This window comes from Biomphalaria glabrata, chromosome 8 (assembly GCF_947242115.1).
Source record: "Biomphalaria glabrata chromosome 8, xgBioGlab47.1, whole genome shotgun sequence".
NCBI classification, from domain to species: domain Eukaryota; kingdom Metazoa; phylum Mollusca; class Gastropoda; family Planorbidae; genus Biomphalaria; species Biomphalaria glabrata.
Genome location: NC_074718.1, coordinates 2,056,433 through 2,068,851, shown reverse-complemented (window position 1 = coordinate 2,068,851; position 12,419 = coordinate 2,056,433). Strand labels below are relative to the sequence as shown.

The following is a 12,419-nucleotide window of genomic DNA, read 5'->3' as shown; positions in this document are numbered from 1 at the left end:
AATTTAGATCTATGTATTATGCTAGTAAAACTTTTAGAATAGATGCTTGGTCGAGTGGTATGGATTTTCACCACAGTGATTCTGGGTTGAAACCTTTCCCAATTCCATCCCTTTCTGTCCTGCAGGGAGGGCCTCCTGGTTTTATATACAAATTAGGGAGATATTTTTTGGGAGGGAATAGTCATGTTCAGTGTTTACCTTGACCTCTGATATTGCTGCTAGGCTGAATAAAAAAATCCATGGTTCATGCCTTGGTCTGGACTTGCCTTTATTTGGCCTTAATTAATTCCCCATTTCCTCTCATTGAAGTCATCCTGATCTAGTCATTTAGTCCACAATCATTGTCTCAGTACCATCTATATAATCATAACTATTTAATTTATAGAGCGCTGTTAACAAACATGATGTAGGCTCAAGGCGCTGTGATAACATTACAAACATAAACACGAGAGCTAAAATGACAACTAATGTGTCGTGAATGTGCTTACTCGGATTGTCGCCCCTTAGTGTTTGTTTACTTTTGTTAGCCTGTGTACTGACCGTATTTCATAGTCCGTGTTGTGAACTCTACTATGTGTGTAGTTGTTTGTCATTCAGTGAAATAAGGCTTTGAATGTAACATGGTATTGTTATTATTAAGTACAACAAAAAGTTTTGAACGGCATAGGTGTTAATGTTCTTCTTGAATGTAGTGAAGCATGTTGTCTGTCTGAAATCGATGGGGAGGGAGTTCCAAACCCTTAGTCCATGAACTAAAAAAGTCCCCAAATATCATCCAAGGGCTTCATATAAACCTCTCCAGTGGGAACATTTTTTATTTGTTAAAAAGGAATTCATATTCTTTGGTAAATGTTTTGCTACAAAATGTTTTAATATTAGAAACTGTCACTCAATTTAGACACATTTTTTATCCCTGAAAACTCTAGTACAATGTATTTTGTATTTTTCTTCTCTCTGTGAGACTGTCTTGAAAGATGATAAACTTGTGCACAATGAAAGCCTGTATGCCTTTCTGTCGCCAACTCCAGAGTTTGTTTATCAGTCTACAGCCTCGGAGAAAAAGAGTAAATTTTCTTTACCCTCCTTCTTGAAAAGGTAAAAGTTATAAAAATTGAGGTAATGAAATTAAATATTTTACATTTTGTGCTATTTTTTCCGCTACAAATCTATAGCTGCTGTTCTTGTCTCTATTTGTTTCAGTTTGCCGAGCATTAGATCAGAGGCCCAAGAGACAGAGGAAGAGTTTATGTTCAGTGGGGATGATGGGTAATTCTATTTTTAGATATAAGAAACAGAATTAAATTAGATCATGTCATGTGGCTGAGAGGGGAAGCGCTTGGTCTCTAAATTAAGGGGTCTAGAATTCTGTACTGGGATTCTGAATTTCAGAAATTTTAGGATGCATCCACCAAATTTTAAAACTGCTCTCTTTACCAAGAGGCCCGTACAAGACACTAGCCTCAAAACACCCCAATAGAAAGAAAGCTATATGGAGAGCTCCCTGATCTGGAAACCACTGCGCAGTTCATCTCATACATTGGTCTAGTCATCTGAATGCTCCAACATAAAAATGAGAAGAAGAAGGGGTCTAGAATTCTAGCTGTGATTCTGAATTTCCGAAATTTTAGGATGTCTCTGTATCCACCAAATTTAGATAAATACTTTTCCTGAGCTGCTGAAAGTAAATGCAGTTGGTCATTGTGCTGACCCCATAACAGAATATTGAACATCACAGCATCATAACAATTCTCTTTATAATAATACTAATAATAATCTTTATTATCCGTAAGGAAATTTGTCTTACAATTTGTGCATTACACCAAACAAAAAATATTATAACTATAAGAAACCAAAGTGTACATTCACACCAGACTCACTCATAATTACATTATATTTAGATCACAACATCTGAAAGGGGAACTTAACCTTTTTACTTTCGAATATTCAGAGATGTCCAAGTTCTAGGTTTATTAAATATCTAATTTAGCCTAGTATTATAGTTTGTCATTTCAATTAATAATAATAATAATAATCTTTATTATCCGTAAGGAAATTTGTCTTACAATTTGTGCATTACACCAAACTGTATCTTATATTAACATTGTCCTAAACAATTTAACTTTGATCCTCCACATAAATGGTCAGCTCAGAGAAAGACAGAAGCACAGACTCTATAGTGAAACCCCTCTACAGGCTGGTGGAAGAAGTCTTTGAATTACATGGTCTGTTTCGGTGGTTTCGTAAAACTCTGATGAATTTTGTGGAGTTGACGTTTGGACGCTCAATGGACAGGTACAAGTTTAGACGCAGAGTGTACGGATATAAGAATTGTAGTCATTTGTATGATTGAAAGCATTTATTATTCACAATGTTTTATACCTAAATTTTCACAGAAATACATTACTTATATCTTTTCAACGGTCTAAACATTTTCAAGTAGGGTGAACATATATTTTAGACCAAAGAAAATTCAATAATTTAGGAATTGTCTTGTGGGAGAACAAACTCACAAGTAAACTCTGCACCCTATCCAGAAGAAATGAAGAAATTAATTGTAGATAAAATAAATGAGAAATGGACGAGCTCCCATCCAAATCACAAGAAAGACGACGCTTACTATAAGCTATCCCGACAAGGCCAACGTCTAATCTTTCGACTCAGGACCGGACACAACAGAATGCGACAACACATGTTCCGGAAGCTCAAAATTGGAACCAGTGAAATCTGCCCATGTGGAGTATCACCAGAAAATGCCGACCACGTCCTCCAAAACTGCTCTCTCTACCAAGAGGCCCGTATAAGACATTGGCCCCAAATCACCCCAATAGAAAGAAAACTATATGATTTGGAAACCACTGCGCAGTTCATCTCATGTATTGGTCTAGTCATATGAACACTCCAACATAACAATGAGAACGATGAAGAAGAAGAAGAAGGAATTGTCTTAACCTCGGCCTTAGATAATGTTATCCTGAATATCTAGCGTGGGAATTAAAAAGAATATGAGATATGGTTTCCTTTTTGTCCCAGCAGCAGTCAAAGTTTGGCCGGAGCCATGTGATGTATGGGTAGAGTTAGTTGTCGAAACTATTCGGCTACTTTATTGATCGCAAATCTAAACACATGGGGAGGCCAGGAATTTAAAAATTCAAACTGAGTTGTGTTTGCTGAGAGCCTTCTACATTCGCGTGTGCACAAAAGATATTGGACTCTAGCACACTAAGGATTGCTTTTAGAGGCTGGAGAAACACAATACAAAAATAATAAACATTTTACTCAATACAAATTTGGGGTCGATTAATTTCTTAAAATGCCTTCCATTAACAAAAAATGACATATTGTCACAGTCTCGGTTGACATTGCCTGTTAAAGGGGGTAACAAATACTTAATAATAATAATAAAAGTACAGGATAATAACTACTAGAAATACATGTCTCAAGTGACCACTGGCTTCGACTGCCCAAAAGATACTTCTTAACTCAAAATTACTACTTGACTCTCTAAGTCATTACTGGTGTTCAGCATAGACCCAGGCACCTGGGAGACAGAGGCACATGACAGAGCATCATGGCGTCGCGCTGTGAAAACTGGCGCACAGGTTGCTGAGGAAAAAAGAACAACGCTGGCAGAAGAAAAACGCCAGAAAAGAAAAGCAAGGCAAACGACACTAGCTCCAGCTGGGATAACCTGCCCAGTGTGCGGCCGAACATTCCGGGCTCACATAGGTCTCACCAGCCACATGAGGAGGCACAAAACCCCAGTGCAAAGCCCTCAGCCCCCTGGATGACAAAGTGGTCATAATCGAACCACGATGGACGAACTATTTATATACATTACTGTCCGTACCGGACCAAAAGATACTACTTGACTGACTTGAACTCAAAGTCAATTTAGTCATTCTAGTTCCTGTTTCTACATCAGGAGTTTCACGTGTCTTTTCACCCTCTTAACCCGAGGTGAACATATAACAGGCAATGTCAACCGAGACTGTGACAGCATATCTCTACATTAAGAGTAATGAATATGTTAAGTCATTTCCTTGCCTACAGATATTTGCACTAATACACAAGTATCTGTAGACAATGGAAACAATTTTCTTGTCAACAGAATATTGAACATCACAGCATCATAACAATTCTCTTTATAATAATACTAATAATAATCTTTATTATCCGTAAGGAAATTTGTCTTACAATTTGTGCATTACACCAAACAAAAAACATTATGACTATAAGAAACCAAAGTGTACATTCACACCAGACTGAGTCATAATTTACATGTGACAAAGTTTATACCAGATTGTTCTTATTTAATGATTTGATTGCCAGGGGAACAAAAGAGTGTTTGTGTCTGTTTGTCTTTGCTATCGGTGTCTTGTATCTCTTTTGTGATGGTAAAATCACAAAATCCTGACACAAAGGGTGATTCTTTATTTCGAGGATCTTGTTAGCTTTTTTATAGATGTTTGTCTCAAACAACTGCCCAAATGGGGTTTGTTTTTTGCTTATGATTTTGCCAGCAGCATTGAGGATTCTATAAAGTTTATTCCTATTTTTAATGCTCAGATTGCCATACCAGGCAGTGATAATAATAAATAGTATGGCCTCCTTCAGTCATGAAGAGACTGTAAAATCTTAATTCCTCTCATAGAAATGAGATGAAAGCCTGGGCATTTATCTATGTTTTTGAACGATGTGGATGTTAAGCATGCAAAAGCTAATACCTTTAATCATTTTGATGAACCAGTACTTTATTACAACGATTTGTTTATGCTTCTTTATGTTATGTACATAGTGGAAGAGCTTTTTTTTCCCCTGCAGTTACATTAAACAATCACAAAGTTTCACGCAGGCTGGAGCCAACACAGTATTTGATATAACTTGCCCACAAATGGCAATGGTTATGCCTGCGCTGGATGTGTAAAAATATGTAGGCCACAGGTAAAGCTGCTTAGCCACTGGAAATGCTGCATTCCTAATTAATCTTCAGCCTCTTAGACAAGCCTTATTATTATTATTATTATTTTTTAGAAACGAACGAGTATTCATTCTCTGGCGCTGCCAGGGTCGAGTTTTCGTTAAAGGGAAAAAAAATCATCGTAGTCCCTTTATCAGTTTCCACTGAGAAATTTTCTGGGGATGTGGCAGGTCTGCAGCAGTACCACCCTCTGGCAGGCAACGAGAATGTTCCTCGGAATGTTATTATTATGATTATTATTATTATGATTATGATTATTATGATTATTATTATTATTATTATGATTATTATGATGATGATTATTATTATTATTATGATTATTATTATTATTATGATTATTATGATTATGATTATTATTATTATTATTATTATTATTATTATGATCTGTAGACATTGAGCTAATAAATCATTGCCTTCCTCTTTGCTGTTGTGTAGACAATTGAAAGAAACAGTGGACCAACTGGTCAGCGAGCAAATGTTGATCTACTACATTCAACTCTTTAAAGACAGCATGTGGCCTGATGGTCAGCCACCCAGTCCAGCCCAGCCCAGGTCAGAACAGCAGAAACTTGATGACCGCCTTCAAGCCAAAGCTAAATTGCTAGAAAATATGCCAGGTAATATCTAGTTTGACTAGCCAACTGCCCAGATATCAAACTATGATGTGCTAACCTATCATCTCTAACTTTGCTCTGTTTTGCAGTGATTTTAATCAGGGCAAAAAGAAGGAAGAGTGAAATTGTCCATCTATTTCTCAATATTACTCACTTAATCCATTTCTTTGATTTTTGTTTTCTCACAAAATTAACTCCAACTTTTGTTTCTGCTTCATTAATTAGAAAGTAGAACAAATTTTAATGTTATCTCAATATGCTTCTTTACAGTCTATCATTACAAACAATAGTCTCAATAGTATTAAAAAAGTAAACTTCCCCTGTCAGACTTTGTGATGATGTAAAGGCCTTCTGTTTCTGTGTGGCCCACGGTTCATGAGGGTGTCATGTGGCCAGCAAAATGACCAACCATCTTTACATTTCCCCAACTAATGTCAGGTACCCATTAGAGCTGGGTGGACTTAGAGGTGCCTTAAAGATCCTGAAATTCAAAATCCCAGTCTTCGCCAGGATTTGAATCCAGGACCATCTGGCTCGGAAGCTAAGCGCTTTACCACTCAGCCACCATGCCTCCTAGTCTCAATACAATAATGTTCCTTAACATTCATCATAGGGGTGCTGTGACAGTTGGTCATATGGATGCTGTGACAGTTGGTCATAGGGGTGCTGTGATAGTTTGGTCATATGGTTGCTGTGACAGTTTGCACAACCAAATCCTTCCACTCTTTCTGGTCAAAAGTTATTCTTAGCAGGGTATTAAGAAAGAGGCCAGTCCATTCTTTTGTGTTGTCCAGCCAGCTTGTCGTTGGACAACACTTTCTTTGTTCTACAATTTACCATGACGAACTTTTGACTGTGAGACAGCTCAGTTTTCATCCATTCACAGTATTGGGGAGTTCTTTCTTTTGCCAGCCAGAGTGTTGACTTGCACTCTCAAGTATTTCAAACATCATAATTCAAGTTTGTCATCATTGTCATTCTCTAAGTAAACAAATCAAAGACTATGACTTAAGTCTTTCTATTACAGATCCTTTGAAAACTTTACTTGGAGAAGAGAATGGACGCAGAGGAATGATCAAAATCTTTGAAGTATTGCAGCACAAGAATCTGAATAAACATTTATTGTATGTAAGTATTGTTATGTTCACAATTAATTTCCATATCCACTATTCTCTGATTTATATAAACTTGTTAAAAATACCACAAACATTGGGGGAAAAAATTACTATAAACAAGGGAAACAATTACAATAAACAGTAGGGAAATTCAAAATATTTCAGTCCCAAAAAATTGACTGAGGCAATTGTACCAATAAGCATTAATTAGTTCTGGCTTTGATGGTTAGAATTGTAATCTTCCCAATAGATTTCCATTTTTTAGTTGAGAACTTAATATAAACAGAACTGCCTCTGGCAGTGTAATTTTATTTGCTGTCATGCCTTGGATTAGTGAGGAATGTGCTGTCTTGTATGCAACATGATTCTATTTATTAATTCTATTAATAACTAGATTAATGTTTACTCTGTCTGTTGTCAGAATCTGTTGGAGATATTTCTTCTAGAACTTCTGCCTGAACTGAAGAAAACCAAAGAACAAATCTTGAGACAAAATTCAGCAAGTCAAGAGGAGCCTGTGGTTAAACCAGAGAAAGTAGATTCTGCTATGTAGGTATCAGAGAAAGTAGATTCTGCTATGTAGGTATCAGAGAAAGTAGATTCTGCTATGTAGGTATCAGAGAAAGTAGATTCTGCTATGTAGGTATCAGAGAAAGTAGATTCTGCTATGTAGGTATCAAAGAAAGTAGATTCTGCTATGTAGGTATCAGAGAAAGTAGATTCTGCTATGTAGGTATCCATGACTAGACATGATTGACAAACTCTGATGCATACTTTCTGTTTCTGTAAACATGTTAAACCCTAAGTGCTTGTAAACCTAGTGGAACTTAGCCGTCTCTGTTGGTACATCTCTGCGTAATGATAATGTTATTTGGACTGCTCTCCTTGTTAGTGGGACTTTGTATAGACACACTTTCTGGGAAAGACTGATAACCTTCATCTACAATTCTGAATCACCCGGGTCATGTTGACACATTTCAATCCACCTGTTTTCTTTATTTTGTCATGAATCACTTTGAAAAAAATCATCACAAATTATAAATTAATATTAAATGAATAATAGAATAAATATTAGTAAGCGTAAACTTGAGATTTTTAACTAGAGTGTTACTGCTTTTAATCAAAGCTATCTGAAGTGCTGCTATTTCATTAAGATTTCACTTAATATTCATCCATGTTCCTCAGGTCGTTAATACCAAACACGAAACCTTTTTTTTAATCTAAAGTGTTGTAAATTAATTTGTTTCACACCCAACGTCCATCAACAAAACAATGTTCCTTCTCGTCTTTTTATATCGTGTTATAATTTCCTTCAATTTGCAAAATTGTTTTCATCCATTTTAACATGTTTCCTCAGGTCTTAATGCTGGCCACCAAACATTTATTTTTTTAAATATAAAATGTTATAAATTCATTTAGTTCTCACCTAATTTTCATCCCATCAAATGTATTCTTTCAGCTGTAAAATAATTGCCACCAAACATTACCCAGGAAGCCTGGTGGCTGAGTGGTAAAGCATTTGGCTTCCGAACCGAGGTGTACTGGGTCCGAATCCTGGTGAAGACTGGGATTTTTAATTTCGGAATCCTAAGTACACCTCTGAGTCCACCTGTTAGTCTAAATAATACACTTATAAACTTAATACTTCCCTATAGAACGCTGAACTCAATAAGCGAGGCTAACACTAGATGCTGGGTACATCATACTCTTTAATATCACACTCACACTGTACAGAGGTTACACACAACACTGTCATCTGAACTTTCATACCAAGGGGAATAACTCTACATACTAATAACAAACACATACACATAAACACATTCTCAACACCACCCAGCTCTAATGGGTACTTGACATTGTTTGGGATAAGTAAAGGCGGTTGGCTGTTGTGTTGGTTAAATGACACCCTCATTAATGGTGGACTTTGACATCATCTTCCCTATGAATCGCAAGGTCTGAAAATGAAAACTTTGACCTAACATAATTAATCTAAATTGTTACGATTTCCTTCAATCACAAATTCATTTTCATCTACCTAAACATATTCTCTCAGGTCTTTAGTGCAGGCCACCAAACATTTTTTCACAAGGCAAAAGTAAGTGGCACAGGAGGGTTTGAAACTATTTTTGTTTTACCTTCCCTTAAGGTGGCGGTTAGCTGACTCTTGTGATATAATAATGTAAATTTAGACTAAACAGCTGACTCTTGTGATATAATAATGTAAATTTAGACTAAACAGCTGACTCTTTTGATATAATAATGTAAATTTAGACTAAGTGGCAACAGCAATTTATGACTGTATGAGGGTGATCACCTCAGTACAATCTGTAATGTTCATGTTTAAGATTTGAGGATAACATTTTGATTAAGGTCAACAATTAATGTGGGTTACCAAAAATGTTAAATATGCTATACATTCTAGATAACACATTAGCTCAAGCCTGAACTTACTGTCAGTATTAATTTTTTTTTGTTTATAGCAGGGTAGCTGTACACTTGCTTTTTATGATGTGTATTCTGTATGTTTAATAATGTTTCTGAAGCTTTAACTGTTCCATTTCTAACCAAGTGCAATAGCCAAGTCTAAGATTAAATGGATGACATTTTTTGTTGAAACTTTTTGAGTTTTTGTAAATATGAATACATATGCTATTATTGTGGTCGCTAGTCCAAATGGTGTGTGTATACATAAAAGATGTAATGCATAATACTGGGTCCTGAATTGATGGTGTAGTGTAATGCTTTATAGTTATGTTGTATGTGGGATATAAATTGACTTGCTATAATGTATGTGGGACATAGATTGACTTATGTATGTGGGATATAGATTGACTTGTTTTAATTTATGTGGGGATATAGATTGACTTGTTGTAATGTATGTGGGATATAAATTGACTTGCTATAATGTATGTGGGATATAAATGGCTTGTAGGACAAAGATTGACTTTGATGTTTACTGCTAGTTGGTTTTGATTCCCTGTATTCTCTTCATTCGGTTTATTTATTTACGTTTTCTCTTTGAATCTTTATAATCTGGGTTTTTACAATTCACATCTATGTTTAAATTGGATGCTACATTAAACCTAGATAATCTGATGCAATTTTATTCTATTCTTAGTGATTCATTTCAAAGCTTTTTTTGTTTTGCTTTGAGTCAGGATTCTAGTCTCTACAAAACTTTCAATCCATATAGACAGATTAGATTGACATTTTGTATTGCAGTTTATTTTAGGTTCATTAGATTGACATTTTGTATTTCAGTTTATTTTTCATTCATTAGATTGACATTTTGTATTTCGGTTTATTTTTGGTTCATTAGATTGACATTTTGTATTTCTGTGTATCTTTGTTTCAAACCCTTTTTGTTTTATGCCATACAGAAGTCAGCCAATGGAGGTAAAAATGATTTTATAAATGACATTTTATTTAGTTTTAAGATAGTGAAAAAAATATATCTAAAAAAAAAAAAAACTATTTTAAGTCAGATTCAAATCGGATTTCTATAGTTTATTAATGCCATTGAGCAGTATAAAGTTATAACTGAAATTTTACTTTAAGACCAGACTATAACCTATGCACCATTACAATTTGTTACTTCATTCAAGCGAAATAAAAAAATATTGTTTTTTTAAATAAACATTAAATCATTTCTTCTTACTGTAAACCAAACAAAATCAGATCAGCCTTTTTAATTTTACTTTTTTTTTTTTTATTGTGCTGACGTCTGCACTGATTTGATTTTGTAGTTATCCTCCCATATATGGAGCTAGACTGAGAAATAGAATATTTTAATTATTAGTAGTCTAGCTCTTCTGAACTTTTTTGCATTTGTGCATAAACACTTCAGGTGTGTGCTGTCTTGTGTGTATGTGTATTTTGTTGTCTGGTAAAAAAAGGACCAGATGTGTGTGTGTGTTTTGATGCTGAATCATGAACATGTTGTTTCATAAACATACCTCACTGGTGTTTTTATAGTTTAACATCGAAAACATTGGATCATTACTTAACAAATTGTATTTATTACTTCCCTTTGTTGTATGTACAAGTTACTTTCCTTTTGTTGGGTACACCATAAAAGCAAAAAAAAAAAAAGATGAATTCCAATCATGTTATGAACTAGGGACAATACTATTTGTCTCTAAGTAACAATGAATTCTTAGCACTGTGATAATTGACAATATGGACATTTTTTTTGGTTTTAATTGTAATGAGCAGCTTTTGTGTTCAGTATCATGATAAACACTTGACAATGGAGTGTTGTAAATATTTAGTTTCAAAATGTGGACTCATTTTATTTGTCCCCTAGTCATTCATTATTTTTATTATTGTAAATTTTGTTTCCTTTAGGAACATGTTCAGCTTTTAGGTAAAATCACTTTTAGCAGAGTGTAAACATTATTTGTCTTATTGATATTTTTTTTTGTAAGTTGATATTTTTTATTTTAATCTTACAAAGCTTGATCCAATAGATGCTGTACATTTTAAGTTGACTTTCCAGTTGTATATAAATTATCATTATTTAAGAGGTAATTCCTTCAGATGAATCTAGGAAAGATGATGATTTTAGAAGATGTACAAATTCAGTGTATCAGACAACATTAGGAAGTGATTGTTTTTTGTCCTAATAATTATTTGGTCCAATGAACTGGATTTTTAATATGCTGGTTGTTCAGTTAACAGGATATGGCTGTTTTTGAAACTAGAACAATAGAGCTTACACAAAGTGAACATTTAAATTATATGTCAGTGCCTAACATTGTGTGGCTACAAATTTGCTTTAATAGTGAGTTATTATAATTTAACATTATTTCATTTCTCTTCCTACTAAGTTAAACTTTGTAATAATTCGACATTGCTAATTATTTCATTACTTTTTTTTTCTTTACACTTAAGATGTAAATATTAATTATGTCCATTTTGTTCTTGTGATTATGTCCCTTTGACTCCCCTCCCCCCCCCCCCCCCCTCCATTGTTGTACCAGTACTGTTGATCCATCACTCCCCCTCCCTCCCGCCCCCGCACTTTGGGCAGCTAGTCATTGAATGACAGTCAGTATACCATCACATTGTATGGATGTGAATCAAGTCTCGACAGCCATCACTGTAGTCCAGATTCCTTCCATGCAAGTAGCTCTCGGGATGTTACAAGCTAGACAAAGCTCAATCTAAACCATGTCAGAGATTATACACGAGTTTCAAGTCCTGTAGAATGTTTGTTCTGAATGAGGCTCTGTCCATGGCTATACTGTAACTATATCTGCCTTTTGTAATTACTCTCCAATAAAAGCAAAATGATCACATCAGTGTTTGTACTCTCTCCAACTCTTGAGATTTGTTTGGGGATATAATTTGAAACTCAGTTTTTCTTTCTTTGTTTTTAAAAACATTTAGTTTTTATTAGGAAATAAAATATTCTCATAGTTAAAGAAATGAAAGTGGTATAAAGAAATATTTGGGGGGGGGGGGGGGAGAAAGATATAAATAACCTAATGAAAAACAAGAAAATAAACAGAAGATTGGAAGAGATTTTACAACAATGTCAAGGACACTTTTGATAAATCACTGTTGCCAACTTTAAAATAAAAATTAGTTTGTGCTTGAAATGAAAGAGCTTAGAGATTTGATTTTACAATGCACACAAAATATCATCAACACTTACTCTATTCTGTATACCAGAAACATCTAAATATCTATTTATAGTTCTCTGCAAAA

The 12,419-nt window shown here is 34.7% G+C and overlaps 1 protein-coding gene across 4 annotated transcripts in view; it reads left to right on the top strand.

The window, feature by feature from the left end:
- LOC106050480 (sorting nexin-25-like) overlaps nucleotides 1-12,005 on the top strand; it is a 36,445-nt gene extending 24,440 nt beyond the window's left edge. For 3 of the 4 annotated variants that reach the window (XM_056037126.1, XM_056037125.1, XM_056037124.1), the window contains exons 18-24: nucleotides 962-1,095; nucleotides 1,201-1,266; nucleotides 2,146-2,292; nucleotides 5,414-5,595; nucleotides 6,620-6,720; nucleotides 7,129-7,256; nucleotides 8,761-12,005. In XM_056037126.1, coding sequence (XP_055893101.1) covers nucleotides 962-1,095; nucleotides 1,201-1,266; nucleotides 2,146-2,292; nucleotides 5,414-5,595; nucleotides 6,620-6,720; nucleotides 7,129-7,256; nucleotides 8,761-8,806 — 804 coding nt within the window. In that variant the 3' untranslated portion in view covers nucleotides 8,807-12,005. Of the gene's footprint in view, nucleotides 1-961; nucleotides 1,096-1,200; nucleotides 1,267-2,145; nucleotides 2,293-5,413; nucleotides 5,596-6,619; nucleotides 6,721-7,128; nucleotides 7,257-8,760 lie in introns of those variants that run through there. The other variant, XR_008779165.1, reaches the window with a different exon arrangement.
- Nucleotides 12,006-12,419: the final 414 nt, after the last annotated feature.